We start from the raw sequence: 17,701 nt of genomic DNA, 5'->3' as shown, positions 1-17,701 counted from the left end.
TTGTATTTCATGGAGCATGATAAAGTAGATAATGTAAATACAGAATGTACGTTTACTCCAAATGCTCGACGCTTGGAATATTCTGTACAATACAATTTTTGTCGTATAAGAACGGGATCCCACGCAAATTTCAAGCTCACTTGAGAGTTATTCAAGGCGGTTCGTACATGATGCATGGATATTTCGTCATTAATTCAATATGGGTCTGGACCGTATGTGCATCTCACACGATATCCCAAACTACTGCTGAGCTTCAAGATCACCAAAACTCATTGGAAATCCTATCCGAAGCAAGTCAGCTCTGATTGACTCTAATCGCGAAGCTGTACTTTACTTACCCGACAAATCGTGTTGTGCCACCAAACCTACTATATCATGTCTATTCATACTACATCGATGTCCCAAAACAATCAGCTACGTTTCTCAACGGCGATCGACGTGAGTATGAGTGAAGATCCAAGCTCACTGGATACAAGCGCTTCTCAAGGCATTCCACAATGCCTCACTTGTGACTCCCTTCGACTTTACTTTACTTCCTTCCTGTCCGAACGAGTATCCCTCAGAAGCGTCGGAATGCTGTAATCGCAAAGCATCGAGAGCGGACTGGGCAGAGAGGGAATAATGGCCGAGATTGATATATGATATAGCAAGGTTGAATCTGAAGATTATGTCATGTAAGCAACACACATTCTGACGCATAGTTGTTTCCAAAAAAGTCGGCTGAAAACCACTCACAACGCTCTAACAAAGTTCGGATGGAGCTCCAAAGCTTTATGATAATACTGAATCGCTTCGTTGGATCTTCCGCTATTCGCTAGAGTAGCTCCAAGTCGATTGTACAGCAGCCAATCCTAATTCATTCTCATTAGCTTTGTCGTAGCCTCCACCTGCAGAGTATCCAATTGACATGATAGACAGTAGACTCACATCAGGTCGTACAGATAACGCAGCAAGGAAACAATCTTCCGCTTTTTGGTATTCCTACAATGAATCGACGTAAGCTAACCTCCATGCTTATGAGACAATGGTAGACAGCTCACCTCCGTTGCATTGAACAGAACCCCCAAGGCAACTTGAACATCCGAATCTACATTCTCGGGATCTTGTCTAGCTACATCGATCAACCTCTCAATCAACTTTGCCCTGTCCCTTAATTTTCCTCCTTCTTGTGCATCGACTCGACTCGCATTGGTGCCCAAACCTTCACCGAGACTGATCCATTTGTCCAACATCGTACAAGCAGCCTCTATCTCACTTTCGTTCGTATAACTGACTGCCAGAGCCAAATATGCAGGTCTATAGTCAGGTTCAAGTTGGATAGTCTTAGACAATGCCAATATAGCAGATTCCTCCCGTTCGTTCTCTTGTTGTTTTAAACCTAGGTTGTACCATGCTTCGAAGGATGATGGGGAGTTCTGAACGGCCGCTTCGAGTTCGAGTACTCCCTGGCAACGAGTCATTCATATATATCAGCGCATATACTTCTGACGCCACCTTCTCATTTCTCAGAAGGGGACCTTGTGGATCCCCGGCTGCTTAACGAAATTTGAGAAGCGCCAGGAGATTGATGACTCACTTTCAACGTTGGTGATTCCTGGGCCATCTCCCAATACGAAGCTACCTCACTCACTCCGAAGTACGGGTTCTTCCTCTGAAATAAATACCTATCATCTACTCCCATACCTCTCAGTTGCTGTTTCGCCGGTTCGGCTCTTTGGAAATTTTCCCAATCATTCTGTAATCGACCCCAAGTTTGATCGTTCCCTACTCCTTTATTCACCTCGGTAGGAGGTACAGTTTTCATCATCCCATTATATCCCATGAACACCTCATCGTTGAAATCATCTAAATCCAATCCCTCTTCTTCCCAGGAAGCTCCCATTCCAGGTATAGACGTGGTATGTCTCAAAGCTTCTTCCAATGTCTTAGGTACTCCACTTGCAGATGATAAGTCTACGTCAGAATCGAAATGTACACTTTTCCTCGAGGCATTTTCGGATGATCGAATGAGCGCCTCTTGATCTTGGAAAGAGCTTTCCCAATTGGTCTGAAGATTTGGTGCTGGGGTATCATATCGATCTAATGAAGGCATCACGCCGTGTCTATAACCCATAGGTTGAGCGAGATTTCGCTCGTCGATCCTCCCGACCTTGTCCTTTGGAGATGCTGCATTAAACGATTCCGCCCAATTATACATCGCGCCATCATTCTTGTCATTTTCCAAAATCTCTTCTGTGCGTTCCATTAACATACCTCTCTCAACCAGATTTGCTCCTTCTCCTATATCATCTCCATACGTCTGCTTACCCTCGTCTATCACTACATTCCCATTACCGACTTTCCTGAGTAACGATATGAAGTTGCTTTGGGCCAATTTAGGATTCGCCTTCATAATACCATCAGGTCCTTCCAGCTCATCCACAAACGTCTGAGCGGTTTTAGCTAAGATATCTTGTGATTCAGTTAGCGGTTCGTGGGAAATTGGAGAAACCTGTCTAGCCGGAACGGATGATGGCCTTGTTGTTACGTGTGGTGGAGGATGGTGTTGTAATGGTGCTTGATGCAGTTGAGTCGATATATCAGGTGCAGGATGATGTTGGGGCCTTTTCCAAGGTGCTACAAGAGGATGTGACAATCTCGTCAATTGATGATTCGGAATCGTACTATCTTGCGCTTGAGCGTATTCATGACTCCAGCCGTGCGTGACAGCTTGCGATTGACGAGGCACTGTCCTCTCCTGCGGTCGACTGGGACCAGCTTGAGATTGGGTGTGAACACTGAATGCGTTTGCCCAAGATGAAGCTTGGGGATTGAGGAGGGATGTCTGAGCAGGAGGAAGGTGCTGACGTAAAGAGGTGATATCGAATGGTGATTGAGCATTTTGAGGGATCTGCGCTGGAGGTGAATATGAGGATGTCTGGGACTTGAAAGGCTATAGATTTCAGGCCACCCATAAGCTGTAGTGCGATTCAGAGAGCGAAGTATGAAAAGCTTACTTGTTTCGAAGAGCTCGCTACGTTAGGTGTAGATACCAGTCGATCCTTTTAAGCCATTAGTCAGCTGAAGGATCCGATAAATGTTAACGATTGGTGACTGTACGTACCTGCTGGAGAGACGTATCCCTGTCCAATCTACCCTGTACATTTTTTAGTACGTTACTTGGGCCGCATTCCACTGCAGCTCCGGATAGGAAAGCAGACATATCTGCTCTTGTTGCGGTAGTACCTCTCCTGATGGTGGACAATTGGAATGAAAAAGAAAAGAAAGATCAGTCTAATCGAGTACAGCCTAACTCGTATCGGGCCACAGTACGCTGGTATAACCGGATAATCAAAAAATGATGACGTGTTTATTTAATCTTCCGTAAGTGGGAGGATCCAATAAGTTAGATATGCCGAAACATTAGATTACCATGCGTCATGCTCAAGCAGCAATCTTTGAAATTTCATTCCATTTCCATCAACTCTGCTCATCATCTTTATCGTCCTGTATCCCCATTGCAGTCCCATCTTTGGTCATACAGACAGGTAGACCATCAGAATCGCCATGTCCAACCTTTTCATACCATCTTTCACTGGCCCGATCGCTCGCTCGACACTCGCAGGTCCTTCAAGACTCCCCCATCGGTGCTTCTCCAGCATCCCACGCCGACAGGTATTAGGCCGTATAACGCCAAAGAGGATAGCTGTACCTAGGTCGGCAATCGAGAATGGACAATACGCTGCTCCAGCGGGTTATACGAATAGCTCGCTGCCTAGAAGATCGATATGGCGTCCAATTGTGGTGAGTGCATGTCGAAGTTTCGTATCCGACAAACAGGCAAGCTGATCATAGAGTGTGTATTCAGTTTTGCGGGTTACTAGGTGGAGGTGGATACGCCGCAGCTGCATTGTATACCAACAATGACACGCAGAAATGGGGTGATAAGCTTGGTGGGAGCAGCTGGTGGAGAAAGGGTCAGAGTCAACCGAGTGATAGAGAGATTCATAGAGCGAAGCAGTTAGAGGGGGCTAGGGTGGGTTATTCTACAAGCTGATCATATCTGAACTATTTTTAATCTCAATTATTCAAAATTATAGGTCGCACAGAAAACTCTCAACAATCTCCCCAACACCCTCTCCTTCCTTCCCAATTTCCTGCTCATCCCTGTTCTCCGTACGTACGTCATGGCCTCTGAATTCTACCTCAATACGCCTTCAGCGCAACTCGCTCCCATGGGTTTGATCTTCGTCATGGGGAACGTATTTGTTTGGTGGAAGCTCAGAAGACTGGAACCATTCATGAGGAAATGGTGGTTACATCGACCTATCGTTTTTGGCACGAAGAGGGATGAGTGGAGGAACTGCGTTACTATGTTCACTAGCGTTGTGAGTGGTCTTTCTGACTGAGACCAATGGGATAGATCATGCTGATGTGAGCGACTCCAAACCAGCTATCACACCAATCCCTCCCTCATCTCGCATTCAACTCCCTCGCCTTATTCTCATTCGGTTCCGCCGCATACTCATACATATCCTCATCACCTTCTTTCCCAGCATTATCATCGTCTACACATACACCTCATTTCCTCGCTTTCTTACTTACCGCGGGACTGTTCTCCTCTTTGGGAAGTCATCTATGGACAAACATATTTAGATATCCTGCTTTGATGAAAGCCCTCACCCATCCAGCTAGGATATCCAGTCCTCAAGCTTTAATGTCCCATCAAGGGATATTACCTTCTCTAGGTGCCAGTGGAGCTATCTACGCCGCTTTGGCGCTCACCGCTTGTGCTTATCCCGATTCAAGCGTGGGGATTATATTTGTTCCCTTTGTCAGTGTACCGATTGGAATGGGAGTGGCGGGAATGGTCACGCTGGATCTTATAGGTTTGATAAGAGGTTGGAGGTGAGTCAGCTATCACCGTCATTGTTTTAACTCCTAGCTGATACCGGACCAATGTTGGTAGATTGTTCGATCACGTTGCGCATCTCTCTGGAGCGCTCTTTGGCTTTGTCTACTATAGAGTGGGCAGGGAAGTATGGCAATGGACGAGAGAGAAGTTTGGAGCTGAACATAAAGGATCTGGATTGTTTTGATGGGGATCTGTAGATGGGTAGAGGTAGATAAGAGACATTAGATATTTAGCTGAAGTATAATAGTGCATACTTATGCTCTTGGGGATCATGGGATGTATGATTGTATACTCATGGAATGGGTCAGCTGCCCTCGTGTACGCTCGAGTGCAATATGCCTGCGAGATGGAATACTTCGCATCAAATTGACCTGACATTTATATGCATTTTCTCATTATGTATGCTGTGATGGGATATTTATATTCTATCTATTCCTTTACTACTCGCAATCTCTTGTCGTATTCTGTCTGCAGCTTATTTATGACACACCTAACTGGAGTATTTTGACCTTTTTAAATCTTCGTGATAGTATGTAAAACTAAGACTGATTAAATCAATTGTCCATCTTACTCTGATTGCGGAGTTTGGGGGATTAAAAGACCTTCCAGCTGTTCCTCCAGTGACTGAAGTGGACCTGCGAGGATTGCAGGTTCGGTCTGAGCTATACCAGAGATTCTGTAGGGTATTTGAAGCTGGAGGGAATTCAAAGCTTCTAACTCCATCTCGATCTTCCTCATACTGTCTTGAAGCTTTTGGGCTTCCTCGCTGGGTTGATCTGCAATGAGGTCCTCCCAACGAGACTGGGCGATCTTCGTAGCTGCAGACGATGCAAAGTCAGTACCAATCACAGCTGCAGATTGTTGGAGGGTAACAAACCTTTTGACACCAAGATTGTCGCAGCAAGTGAGTTCGTTGCGCTCATAATGCCGATAGCAGCGATGGTCGGTAAGACGTCCTTCTCATGAAGCAGGTACGTGCTCCCACTTTCAACGTAAGCTCTGTTACGTCGAACGACTGAAGGTCTCATCAAAACATTGTCGTGTCCTATCGATCAAACACATCAGCCTAAAACCTCTTACCCAAGCAGTCTTCGCACTCACCAGCCATTTCACTCCGTTTACCTAATCCACCAAGACCTAACACAGCATCCTTGATGTCTCTATCTGAGTCTTCCCAGCTTCTTACTGTAGCTTGCAGAGCTAATACATTACTGAGTTGCAGATAACCTTTGTCCTTCAAAGCTTCAGCTCTTCTCCTGTATCCATCGTGCTTGGAGATTGCGCTTAGTAGCATTGCTGCACCTCCGGTGTCTTGTCGTGCGGTTTTCAAGATCTCACTGCAGGTCTGAAGATACTCATCATTCTGAGTGTTTGTCAGCATGAATCGTGGTAACAGTATCAGTATCACTCACCGATTGGAGGATGGCTTTTTCCAAACAGCTACCGCATAACGCCCCTCTTCCTGGAATGAGACTCAGACATGGAATCATCGTCTTCTCACATTCTACGCACAAGTGACTTCCATCTATAGTCCAAGTCCGCATGACAATATCGAAAGTGAACAATCGACCTTGAATGGTGCTTGATGCTAAGAGACTCACCCAGAAATCTGTGACTACAATCTGTGGCGCTTTGCCAGACGTCCTTGTATCCTCGGACCGTGTCTACGTGGTGCGCAAATTCAATCAAGGTGAGAGCGACATCACGATTCTTCATGTACCGTTCGTTTATCCACCTTGAGCAAAGTATAGATGAGCATCAGCATAAAAGCCCTTGGAATGCGAGACTCCACTTACAAAGAAAACTTGGCAGCAGTGGCAGCATCCATTCCGGTGAGCTGGATCCCAAGCTGGTGAACGCTATAAGTATCGGTTCGCATGAAATTCCTGCCACACAGATCTTGACTCAGCGTAGATCATACTCAAAACATGCTGAGATAAACTTACGATCGGACCGCCACCAATTGGAGCTTTGATTTATCCTTCTGATCAGGGTGGACGGTGAAATGCCTGTTGTCCATTCGCCTTTGTTGGGATTGAACATTATCCCTTAAACATCTTGGCAACTCGTCGAGGAACAGTTTCATCCACTGATCGTAACTCATCCCCATCCTCCCCTTCAAACCCACTTCGTAACATAACCACTTGAACCATCCGACTGCTCTGTCTGCATCGCTACGTTCTTTTGGATCTTTTGTCTGTTCGGTTATCGAATTGACCCTCACCTGACCTAAAATACTTGACTGTGGCGATGTAATCGTAGGCGAATGGTCTTCTCTGAAAGATTGAAGCCCTCTCTGAATCGAGAATTCCTTTGCTCCCGGATAAATCTGAGTCCTTCGAGGTAAAGTAATATTGACAGTCTTGACGGCGGAATAGTAGGATATGTTGGGAAGCTGAACGGTGTCAAAGGAAACAGTTGGGTCGATAGGAGCTCTTCGTCGTATAGTTGACATTCCTAAAGCTATGGGATCTACCTGTTCCGGTAACCGATTCATGACAATCTGAGAAGCGAGATCGGCTGACCACCTTGGGTGGGGATACTTGGAAGGGCCAATATCATCTGGGTATGCAACGAGGAGGACGTTCATAGCTGATTTGACACAATCGTACCAGAGTTGAATGGCATGTTCGCTAAGAAGTCCTTCAGGAACCCTTAATTCATTCTGCTTCTTCACACGCTTTGAGAAATTGACATAGACGTGATTGTGTTGTATGAACAGTTTGGCTTTGCAACTATATGGGTTTCGAGCGGGTAGGCGTAGTCTGAAACTTTTATCGAATGCAGCGGTATGTCCGACCTTAATCTTCGTTATATCGATGAGCGGTCTCCCTTTGGCATCCAACCTCTCTTCTACATTTCCTTCTTCCATAACGACATCTTCACCACTAATTTCTGCCAGCAGTTCAAGCTGTTCTCTCTCTTTCTCTGATCTATGCTCCTTCACATCCTCGTCAACATCTCTTGATTTTTTGCTTCTCTCCCATTCTTGCATTTCTGCCACTTTACCCGTCCTGAAGCACCGGGCAACTTGAGGTGTAATGGCGAATGCAGAAGTTCGTCCGAGACCTTGTAGTACTTTGAAAGCGTTTTCAGTGGTGATGACCATGATGATTGGGTGTTATGGAACGTTATGTGAATTTTCCAGCGGAGTGGCGTGTCTGGGTTGGGATATGTGGTTCGTTAGATGAGAGGGATTGATGATCAACCTAGATGAATGGTGAGCTGAGCAGGATACTGCGGTGTAGCTTTTTGAATAGTGGCAATGGATATGTATTGAGAACCTCGCTGGTACGAGGGATAAAAGCTTGTAATGTTCAGTGGAGTCACTGTTCTCAACGGTGTACTAGCTCAAGAATCAAAAGCCCATGGGTTCATATGGTCAGCTCCACATGCTATGTAAACATTCCCATCGACTCTATTGTATTGTACCTTATTTCGTTTAATCGTGTCTCACCATCAGTCACCATCAGCATATAAAATTTCGCACGCATTGTTCTCCGATGTCGAAAGGAGGTCGGACTCAACTGTAAGCAGGTAAGACAGGACCTTTTGATACTGTATGATCGATCAATCATTTAATCAGTTTCATTTTATATTTATACAGATCATCTTAGCACAGCTTGGCACACCAATCTGTACCTGATATACGTTTTGATCATCGAGCCCACGCACCTTCGATCGATCAATCAATCTAGACATCAAGCGAGAGTTTACACTCTGGTACTTACTACTATTCCATGACTGAACCTGAGCAGCTCCGTGTACTCTCGGTCCTATACGTAGACACTACAGGATCAGAGATAAGAGCATACATCCCATTTGAATGATATATCCTGCTTTTACCGTTCACCACGAGTCAGTCCTAAGCCAATCTCCTCACTACACCCTCACAAACTATCCTGATTAACATCAGTGTAGATCTCTATTTCTCATCGTCAACCTTGTGGTAGTCCTCAATGCCACGATTCCGATACGAGTTAGTTCTCTAGCATGATCTCAAACCCTTTGGTTGGCAAACACTAACACCTCTTCTTCCTTGCAGTATTGATTGTGGTGAGGATCGAGGGGTTTATGACAAGCAAGAAGCTATCAACGTTCGCCTCAGCTTGATCGAGAAGCGAGGACGGGAAGCGTCCAAAAGGCTTCAAGATCGCGATGGAACAAGTAGCGGCTTGACCAGAGGACGAGTTGTCGTTAAAAAGAATCAATCATTTCTCCTACCTTTGAAAATGCTCCAACAACCGCATCCCATGTACATTAATACGAAAATGAATGATTGGTTCAACAAAGAATATCTCTTTCGTCCAGCTCCCAAACATCTCTTTGAAGTTGCTGCCAAGATGCTGTTTGATGTACCAGGTTTGAGGTGGATCAATCAAGAGGCGAGAGATGCAATGACAGAAGAAGTCGCTGTAAGTGATTTGGCTACACACCTTCACCACTCCTATACCTGCTCATTGCTGAGAATGACTCTATACGGCACACAGGTTCTCCTCTATCGAAGCTATTATCTTCGAATGTGAGGCTCACAGTTCTCTGTGGATGAGCGAGAGATCTTGGCCAAGGTGGGTGGTAGTGTAATCATCAAGACGACTGAGTTAATGTTGCCTTTGATAGGATTCCGAGCGGAGAGTGGCAATTATCAAGGTTGTTTTGCTTCAGTCAGGTGTATTGACGGATAAAGCGAATACGTCAGGATTGAGCGCCCAGAATTTGCTGGAACGAACATTCAAGCTCAGGGACAGGTTCTTGAATGCTTTGGGATGGAGCCCGGATCAACCGGTAAGTGGCTAAGCAATGTACCCTAGTCGCAGCCACTTCCATTTTGATTCACAGACTGTTTAGCTGCTCCGGGCTGACTATTCTTCTCATCATTTAGCAGCTTGGCGGTATCAATTCCAGGCTTCTTCGTCGACATCAATATCGCGTGAGAGTTGGTGAGAACTCAAAATCCCCTTTAGACTTTCCCAAAGATGCAGGTGTCCCTACGAGTGTGTCGCTTAGAAGCAAAGAACGTAAGCATCGAGCTCAAACACCGGAAAGAAGGGGTAGGATGAAGAGGTTCAAAGGTACCATTAGGGATAGTGAGGATGAAGATGAACTGCGCATGGTGATCGATGATCCGTTCTACTAGATATGAGTATTAGAGAATTTTGGGATAGGCATCATAGATCATCACCTTTTGCATTGTAAATTATCTACTTCTGAGAAATCTATATACACGTCCAATGAATTAACAACAATTGATGATAAAAGGATATACAAGTTCGTAAAATCGTTAACTTCATTGTGAGCGATGCATAATCATTTATTCCCCAGTTTGTCCATCAAACAACAACAACCTCCTCGTTTCCATATCCTCCAACTCTATACCATGTTGAGCTTTGAGGTGTCGTCTTATATCGTATACCCTCCAGAATCTCATCAAACATCTACCATCGTTCATCGAAGGGATATACTCTTCATCGTCTCTTCCTATTTGATGATCACTGATATCGGTAACGGTGGTAAGGTTGATATCACCAGTAGTGGGAGTGGACAGTCCAGCGAATTTAGCAAACGCATGAGCGGGACAACCGAACCTCCTAGCTTCTTTGACTTTCCCTACCAAGCCATTGCTATTCGCAACAGTGTCATCTTTGTTGGTAGTACCCGACGGAGTGGTAGGTCTCGAATGAGAGGCGATATGTCTAGTGAGATTCGCCTTGTGAGGATACGATTTCCCACAACCTTCAATAGGACAGATGTGAGGTCGGAGGGAAAGATGAATGGCTTTTCGATGCGCTTCAAGAGCAAATTTCTATTTTCGCCAAGAGGCAAAATATCAGCTTCCATCTTTGTATACATTCATGGTCGCAGAACAGAGGGGAGAGTTGAGCGCATCAGAGGGTGGTGCATGAAGTCAATAGCACATATTGTGATCATCCGAAACATCTTTATCAGACACGATTGTCCCGAGGGACTCTCCGTCTGACAGAGATGCCGAAATGATCGGTCGCGACTTCAGATTATAATCATTTGCGCGGGGCGACAAAGATGAACAGAATTGGGTGTTGTATGGGAAGAAGGTGGAACGTGAAGTGTTAGAATCCTTACTCACCGATTTGAACCTCTTATCACATCCTTCCTCGTCGCACCACCAATCTTTACCGGCTTCTCCGGACAAGACTCTTCTCAATTTAGGACTCGACCCACCATCGTCCGTAGCATTGATCTCACTGATCCTCCTCCGCTTGGCTCTTCTCGATAAACCATCAGCTATGATCTGGGGAATTTCACCTTCGGGCTGTTTAGCCGCTAGAGCAGCTTTGTCGACTGCCTGTTCAGCATGGACTTTCAGGTGATCCTTCAACCGTCCGGCATTCTTGAATACACGGCCGTTACATTCCGCATGGGGACATACGGGAGGATGGGCAGTGTGAATGTGAGTTTGAAGGGCAGACCATACTGGAAAAGAAGGGAAATCATCTCCATGAGATGGATGCGAGCATGTATATCGATTGGCTATACACCTCGTTAGCTTGCATCATGAGGGTGACTACTGGAAAGAAGCTAAACTCACGATCATGTGTTTTCTCATGTGCCTTGAGATGAGCTTTCATCTTGAAACTTTGACCGCAACCTTCATGAGAACAAGGGTAGGGCTTTGCACCCTCTGGCATGTGCGTGACGATGACATGATCTCGAAGAAGATGAGCCTTGACAAAAGTTTCGTCGCACTGGTCACACTGATCACCGAAAATGTCAGCTTGACTCAATGCGTTGTATCGATCTCTAACTCACAGCGTAGACTTCCGCTTTATCATGTACATCATGATGTCTCTTGAGATGAGTAGCGGTCCAGAATGTTTTATCGCAACCTTCTCGCTCGCATTTGAATGGCTTCGCATCCGCAGAAAGGTGAGTTCGCATGTGAGCGTGCAAGTGGGATGCTCGAAGGTACGATTGACCACAATTAGGGCATTTGTGGGGGCGCTAAAAAGCATCGATCGTCAGCTTTTTGTCGCGCCGAAAGGGAGGAAGGAAGCTGACTGACCTCACCGGTATGACACAGTTCATGTTCAGCCAATCGAGAAGGTTTGAAATACGCTTTATCGCATCCTGGATGAAGGCATTTGAACCTCCGTTCGGTCCTACAAGCCGGTAAAGAGGTAGACCTTGACCGGGAGTCGGATCTGGAGATCTTCGGTTTTACCTCCTCTTCATCATGAGTTTCTGAGCGAGGATCGTATGCGGGTGAAGAAGCCTTTGATTTGCCTTTGACAGGTGAAACGATAGGAATAGGTAGGCTTGTATTATCCAAGGTATGGGTAAGGGGAGCAGGACGAGGTGATAGTAACATCGTCTCTGAGGCAAGGGTATCAAGATATCACCATTTCAAGAGTGTTTATGGGTGAGCTTTGCCTCGAAGGCTAGCTATGTTGAGTGGGTGTAGAGTAGAAGAGAGAATTCAAAAGAGTTAGTCAATTTGGGTCAAAGTGAAATTTATATCTTCAAAAGAGAAGGAATGTGGAGGATCATGGCGATAATTTGGTACATATGGGGTGATAATGATACTCCCGAATAACAATAATAACACGTGTGCTGATGTGTTGATATTTCGCGCTTTGATCTCTACGCGTTTGCTCTTTTCAATGACAAAGATGACAGGTGAAACGAAAACATGAATGTCAGTCAATCTACTATTTACAATCTAAAGCATCATCCCAGTCTTCATCCCCATCCTCACCATCTTGTCAGAGACTACTGCACCTCAAGGGAGAAAGTAGACCATGTCCGTGAGTGTGTTTTTACTCTGATTGAAGTTAGGAAATCAACAGCCGACTGACTATGTACAACCCACCGCACAGACGTATAACGAGAGCAACGCACCTACGAGAAGACCAGATATAAAAAGGAAACTAGTAGTTGTAGGCGATGGAGGTGGGTAGTGTACATGGACAGCTGATCCGTTCTCATCCTCGAGCAAACAGCTGAACACAATATATTACCCATAGGATGCGGTAAAACATGTCTGTTAACGGTATATGCGGAGAACCGATTTCCCGAGGTGCGTATATCTTTGCTTGAAATGAAACAACTCTAGTCAACCAGAAGAAACAAGAGACGAGGCTGATACTGCCTGTCTATGTTAGGAATACGTCCCAACAGTCTTCGAAAATCTGATAACGATGATCCCTTCTCCCAACGACCCAACGAAAATAATCGAACTGGCATTATGGGATACAGCAGGACAGGAAGATTTCGATAGGCTGAGACCATTGAGTTATAACGATACGGATGTGATCTTGATTGTGTTCGCTTGTAATCATAGACCTAGTCTGTTGAATGTGCAGGATAAGGTGGGTAATTCATATATCTCTTTTCCTTCTGTCATCAAGAAGAAATCGAAAACGCGAGGTATCTTTCTGCCCGTATTCCAATACCACAGTCCTTCAACACTAAGTCGATCGGATGGTATAGAATGATTATACACACTCCGTCGGATACTAGAATCTGAATTGTACTCGTAATACAAGCTGACCTGTCTTCTCATCTCCCATAGTGGTTCCCCGAAATGGCCCATTTCTGCGAATCCGTCCCTATCCTCCTGATCTGCACCAAGACCGACCTCCGATCCGATCCCCAGACTCAATCGCTGATGGCTGCACAGGGTACCAAGCCCATAACTTCGATTGAGGGCGAAAAGGTGTCGAAGGAAATAGGAGCAAAGAGGTATTTGGAATGTTCGGCGAAAGAGGGTTGGGGCGTAAAAGAGGTATTTGATAATGCCATTAAGGAGAGTCTGAAGAAAGGTGGGAGAGGTAAAGGGAGGGGAAAGAAATGTGTGGTTTTGTAAGATAGGATCTCAATTAGGATGGACAAGCGAAGTGTTTTCCACAGTCACGATGGTATTGCCTGACTTGCCAATCGATAGGTCTGGTAGGATGAGCTTAAAGGAGGATAGAGTGGATGTGGAAGTAGATAAGGCGGTAAATAATATCGAAGCAAACTCATATTCACTATATACCCACCATCCTCGGATTTAGGCAGACGTTGTATCTCATTTTTTTCCCTTACGACCCTATTACGGAGATTTCATAATATACCCACTCTTCATGATATACGATAGTATGATATCTGCATGTTCAATCCGAAAGTCTACAACATCTAATTAAACGAGTGGTACAACATCCGCTGAGCATATTCGACAACGCATTCCCACCATGTCCTACCTGAACCTATCCAACGATAGCAATCTGTGATCTACCTTCCTTATCCTTGTGTTCGATGCGTTCCCCATCACAATTTCAGTTGCCTTCTAATAGCTCCCTCCAACTCCTCGGCCTCATCTCTGTCATCTACAATCTCCTTAACAGCTCTCACATCTTGATCTACTTTACCCTCCAGCTTCTCAGCATCTTTATACCTCTTCTCGAGATCTTTCTTCCCCTTCCTCATAACTTCTTCGAATTCCTCATTCCATCCTAGATGCTGTACCAATTCGTATATCCCCTGATCCGCATCTCCTTCCCAGTACATATCCCTCTCGTCCTTGCTCTTAGGACTTAAGATCTTTTTGAGAGAGTCAGGTAATGCACCGGAGGAGGAAAGACGTTCGAAAGGTCCAACAGGTTCTCGATTTATGAGTAATCTCGGACAGTCCGATGGCACCCTGTCGATTAGCGAGGCGAAAGGTTGCACTTGGAGGGATGTACCGATTATCAATAGTAGATCACATTGTTTGAGTTCCTACATATATTTCTCATCAGATTGATTCTGCGAAAGTAGTTGCTGGGATGGGGTTGCACTAAAGTGAAGAATATCTGGACTTACCGGCAACAGGTTGAAGAATCGATAAGGTAGATTCTCACCAAAGAATACGATATCCTATAATCACGAAAATTGATAATAATCAAAAGTCACTACGATAAGACACGATACGATCTTGTATGGTTAGATCTAAACTACGAGGAACTCACAGGTTTGACCAATCCTCCACACACAGTCTTATCCTTCCCCTTCTTCCCCTTGGGCTTGACCAAATTATCACACCTAACCACTTCGCCCCTCCTCACTCCAGCCCTCAATATCTTCTCCCTATCCACTTCGGCTCTACAATCCAGACAATGCGATCTCGCAAAACTCCCATGAGCCTCTACGATCATTTCTTCAGGTAGACCAGCGAGAGTCTCGAGCGTATCGATATTTTGGGTGAATACTCTTTTCAATACTTTGTGTTGATGTAAAAGGGTAAGAAAGTAATGAGTTGGTGTGGGCTAGTACAAAATGGACCGAACAGCTGATCAGTCACCTCATCTTGTGCCATATGGTATACCACGAAAGAAACATTTCAATTCAGAAGGGGCAATGGATAGAAATCTATATATCCACTCACATGGAACTTTCCCGGATAAATCTCTTTAGCCAACTCCCAAAATGGTTCAGGTCTCTTTCTGAAGAACCCCAACTCGAAAACGGCCTCTGGGAAAGGTAAGTTGAGTTTCTGCAAATTATGATATAAACCCGTTTTGGGTGAACGGAAATCTGGGATTCCGGCTGAGGTCGATATGCCTGCTCCTAACAGGAGGATTATATTTTTGGCTATACACAACAAACAAAACATACATAACATGCATAAGCTCTGATACCATACCTTCAATCAAGTGTCGTCTATAACTACTATGTGAGGTAAGGACTCAACAAGGTCGGACAGTGGAGGTCGATGATCAAACTCACCTTGACCGGATCTGATGAGATTTGATACCTTCTCTAAAGCACTTTTAGGCGTATGTTCTTCCACCTTGCCTTCCGTATTCATGCGAGGTTGAAGTTTGGTAGTCTATCATATGATAGTATAGTCAGCTTGGGGATTGCTGGGTATAGGTACAAAAAACTGACGATATCATGAGATGAAGACGAGTGCGGAGAAGATCCACCAGATATGCCTTCATCAGATAACCCCTCATCGTCATTACGTGGTTCGTGAGCTTCGTTTGTAGGTTGTTTCGTATCGCCAGTCCTGTCGTACATGTCAAAGTAAAGGGGTCGTCAGCTGGGGAACTCAGGTATAGATGGTGACTAACATGTCTGCGCTGAGTCGATGATTTCTTTAGGGAACGACAGGGTAGAAGAGGAAAGTGTAAGATATTGAAGGGAAGGGGAAGATATGTTGTGCCAGATTCTTGTCGATAAATTTCCAATATGAATAGACGAAAAGGCATATAGATGGGCAGTGACAAAGATTGCATGTTTGCATGCTTTCTTTCATTCTCACCCACATCCAAACGTCATGTTCGAGCGGTTTGAAATACAACATTCAAGAGTGGAGGCAGTCTCCGCACTACGAAACTCCCATTCAGCTATTTGCCACCCGGTGGGTTTCATCGTATAAGCACGAATGAAAAATGCATCGATATGACTGTACGTCCCATGATTCCCAAGAGCATTTCAGATATACTATCATACCCCAGGTATGTATACGAGACGGCCCATACTCCCGGTGCCTCTTATAACCCATTCTCAATACATACGGTCATTTGAATGTGTGCATCTGAACATGTCAAGTCTGCTTGAGTATGCGAACAGAATTCAATGCCACGAGCCAGAAAACTTCCATATGATTGCATGTCACATACTGTTGGTGAACTTCTGTGCTCCGAACGGTGATACCACTTACACCTATAACACGGCTACAACATGTAGAAATGTATGACAATACGAGATGCGATTCATCTAAGCTCGCTCAAGAGATCTTATAGACAGAGTCGTAGAATAACGATGAACTCTGCCTTTCTGTGGTTGTTTGTATCCCGAGTAAAGAGCCGTGATAGAGAATGTTTGGACCGCAGATGTACGAGAGAAGCATTATGAGAACCGAGAGCCGGACACACTCTCCAGACATCATCAAGTATGAGCTGGTGGCAGGTAGTGAATTGGTACGCCTCATAACCTTGTTTCAAGTGACATATGCGGAAATAGACGACACGAGTCTGTCAATACATTGTCAATATTTTGGCACTGTTGCGCATGTCATGGGTTCTTGAACACACGCGAAACCTTGCAGGATCTTCAAAGCCGTGCGGAAATGTAAGGAGAAGCCCAGCACAGCAATCACGACACCGAAAAGCCTTCAAGATATATTTCCCGAAAAAAGAGAGCCAATAATAACGCCCTGTTAGCACAGATGGTAGTGCGTAAGACTTCTAACTCATTCAGCAGTTGAGAAGATCATCTTAAGGTCGCGGGTTCGAGCCCCGCATGGGGTTCATCAATTTTTTCGATCTTTTCACATGTTCGCTGTCTTTCGGGCTTTTTTTTGCTCCTGTTCGCCCCCGCCCGAGCCCTGCCACTGACAACATGCTGGGTCATGCATGCAACGCCCCTTGTCCAGTCAGATGCCTGAATCTCCTAGGAGCATCGCCGACTCAAAACACGTTGCGAGCGTTTGAGAGGGAAAAGAAGATCAATAAAAAGGAATATGATTAAATCGTTAAAAACTGACGAACCCCATGCGGGGGTCGAACCCGCGACCTTATGATTTAGACCCAGCGGGTAGAAGTCACATGCGCTACCACTGCGCTAACAGGGCAGAAAACGCCTGTGCCAGCGACTTAACAGACTTGAGAAAACAGCATAGGCTGTTAGCGATATTTGTTAGCTCTGCCGCCACTTCCACCTGATCATCAAAGCTATTTGGCTCTGTTCAAGTCATATCTGGACGTTTCCCTTCAATATCTATCTTTGGGAGGTGCCGAATCGATGTCAAATGCCCGTTGTAGCTGATTCTGGGATTGGTTATATCGCATCTGATAGCTCTGAGGA

General features: G+C 45.2%; 7 protein-coding genes and 2 non-coding genes across 9 annotated transcripts; 4 read left to right on the top strand and 5 right to left on the bottom strand.

The window, feature by feature from the left end:
• Positions 1-240: 240 nt before the first annotated feature.
• Positions 241-3,202, bottom strand: I203_103189 (uncharacterized protein; the record flags this gene model as incomplete). The annotated part of the gene is made up of 9 exons (XM_019150685.1): positions 241-281; positions 339-388; positions 467-658; positions 736-851; positions 928-981; positions 1,041-1,445; positions 1,577-2,932; positions 2,997-3,041; positions 3,104-3,202. The coding sequence occupies 9 exons, from the start codon at positions 3,200-3,202 to the stop codon at positions 241-243; spliced, it is 2,358 nt and encodes a 785-aa protein (XP_018999912.1).
• A 344-nt stretch (positions 3,203-3,546) lies between these two features.
• Positions 3,547-5,078, top strand: I203_103188 (uncharacterized protein; the record flags this gene model as incomplete). The annotated part of the gene is made up of 5 exons (XM_019150686.1): positions 3,547-3,783; positions 3,848-4,015; positions 4,080-4,367; positions 4,433-4,887; positions 4,949-5,078. 5 exons carry the CDS (start codon positions 3,547-3,549, stop codon positions 5,076-5,078), a joined length of 1,278 nt encoding a protein of 425 aa, XP_018999913.1.
• Positions 5,079-5,461: 383 nt separating this feature from the next.
• Positions 5,462-8,003, bottom strand: I203_103187 (uncharacterized protein; the record flags this gene model as incomplete). Its single annotated transcript, XM_065517250.1, has 7 exons — positions 5,462-5,712; positions 5,772-5,939; positions 5,996-6,257; positions 6,307-6,419; positions 6,496-6,629; positions 6,691-6,780; positions 6,841-8,003. 7 exons carry the CDS (start codon positions 8,001-8,003, stop codon positions 5,462-5,464), a joined length of 2,181 nt encoding a protein of 726 aa, XP_065374068.1.
• Positions 8,004-9,237: 1,234 nt separating this feature from the next.
• Positions 9,238-10,031, top strand: I203_103186 (uncharacterized protein; the record flags this gene model as incomplete). Its single annotated transcript, XM_019150688.1, has 4 exons — positions 9,238-9,309; positions 9,430-9,462; positions 9,515-9,679; positions 9,777-10,031. 4 exons carry the CDS (start codon positions 9,238-9,240, stop codon positions 10,029-10,031), a joined length of 525 nt encoding a protein of 174 aa, XP_018999915.1.
• Positions 10,032-10,205: 174 nt separating this feature from the next.
• Positions 10,206-12,239, bottom strand: I203_103185 (uncharacterized protein; the record flags this gene model as incomplete). Its single annotated transcript, XM_019150689.1, has 5 exons — positions 10,206-10,697; positions 10,998-11,401; positions 11,460-11,625; positions 11,681-11,872; positions 11,934-12,239. 5 exons carry the CDS (start codon positions 12,237-12,239, stop codon positions 10,206-10,208), a joined length of 1,560 nt encoding a protein of 519 aa, XP_018999916.1.
• A 430-nt stretch (positions 12,240-12,669) lies between these two features.
• I203_103184 (uncharacterized protein) lies at positions 12,670-13,736 on the top strand (the record flags this gene model as incomplete). Its single annotated transcript, XM_019150690.1, has 5 exons — positions 12,670-12,675; positions 12,748-12,820; positions 12,895-12,947; positions 13,033-13,239; positions 13,443-13,736. The coding sequence occupies 5 exons, from the start codon at positions 12,670-12,672 to the stop codon at positions 13,734-13,736; spliced, it is 633 nt and encodes a 210-aa protein (XP_018999917.1).
• A 443-nt stretch (positions 13,737-14,179) lies between these two features.
• On the bottom strand, positions 14,180-15,910 carry I203_103183 (uncharacterized protein; the record flags this gene model as incomplete). The annotated part of the gene is made up of 6 exons (XM_019150691.1): positions 14,180-14,629; positions 14,714-14,767; positions 14,860-15,156; positions 15,276-15,481; positions 15,617-15,719; positions 15,779-15,910. The coding sequence occupies 6 exons, from the start codon at positions 15,908-15,910 to the stop codon at positions 14,180-14,182; spliced, it is 1,242 nt and encodes a 413-aa protein (XP_018999918.1).
• A 1,138-nt stretch (positions 15,911-17,048) lies between these two features.
• On the top strand, positions 17,049-17,145 carry I203_103182. The gene has a single exon. It is a non-coding gene; the product is annotated as a tRNA-Arg (tRNA).
• Positions 17,146-17,382: 237 nt separating this feature from the next.
• Positions 17,383-17,468, bottom strand: I203_103181. Its single transcript has one exon. It is a non-coding gene; the product is annotated as a tRNA-Arg (tRNA).
• Positions 17,469-17,701: the final 233 nt, after the last annotated feature.

The sequence above is a fragment of the Kwoniella mangroviensis genome (assembly GCF_000507465.2).
Source record: "Kwoniella mangroviensis CBS 8507 chromosome 1 map unlocalized Ctg01, whole genome shotgun sequence".
Classification (NCBI taxonomy): Eukaryota; Fungi; Basidiomycota; class Tremellomycetes; order Tremellales; family Cryptococcaceae; genus Kwoniella; species Kwoniella mangrovensis.
The sequence above is the reverse complement of the archived record's forward strand: the minus strand, read 5'-3'. Positions and strand labels throughout refer to the sequence as shown.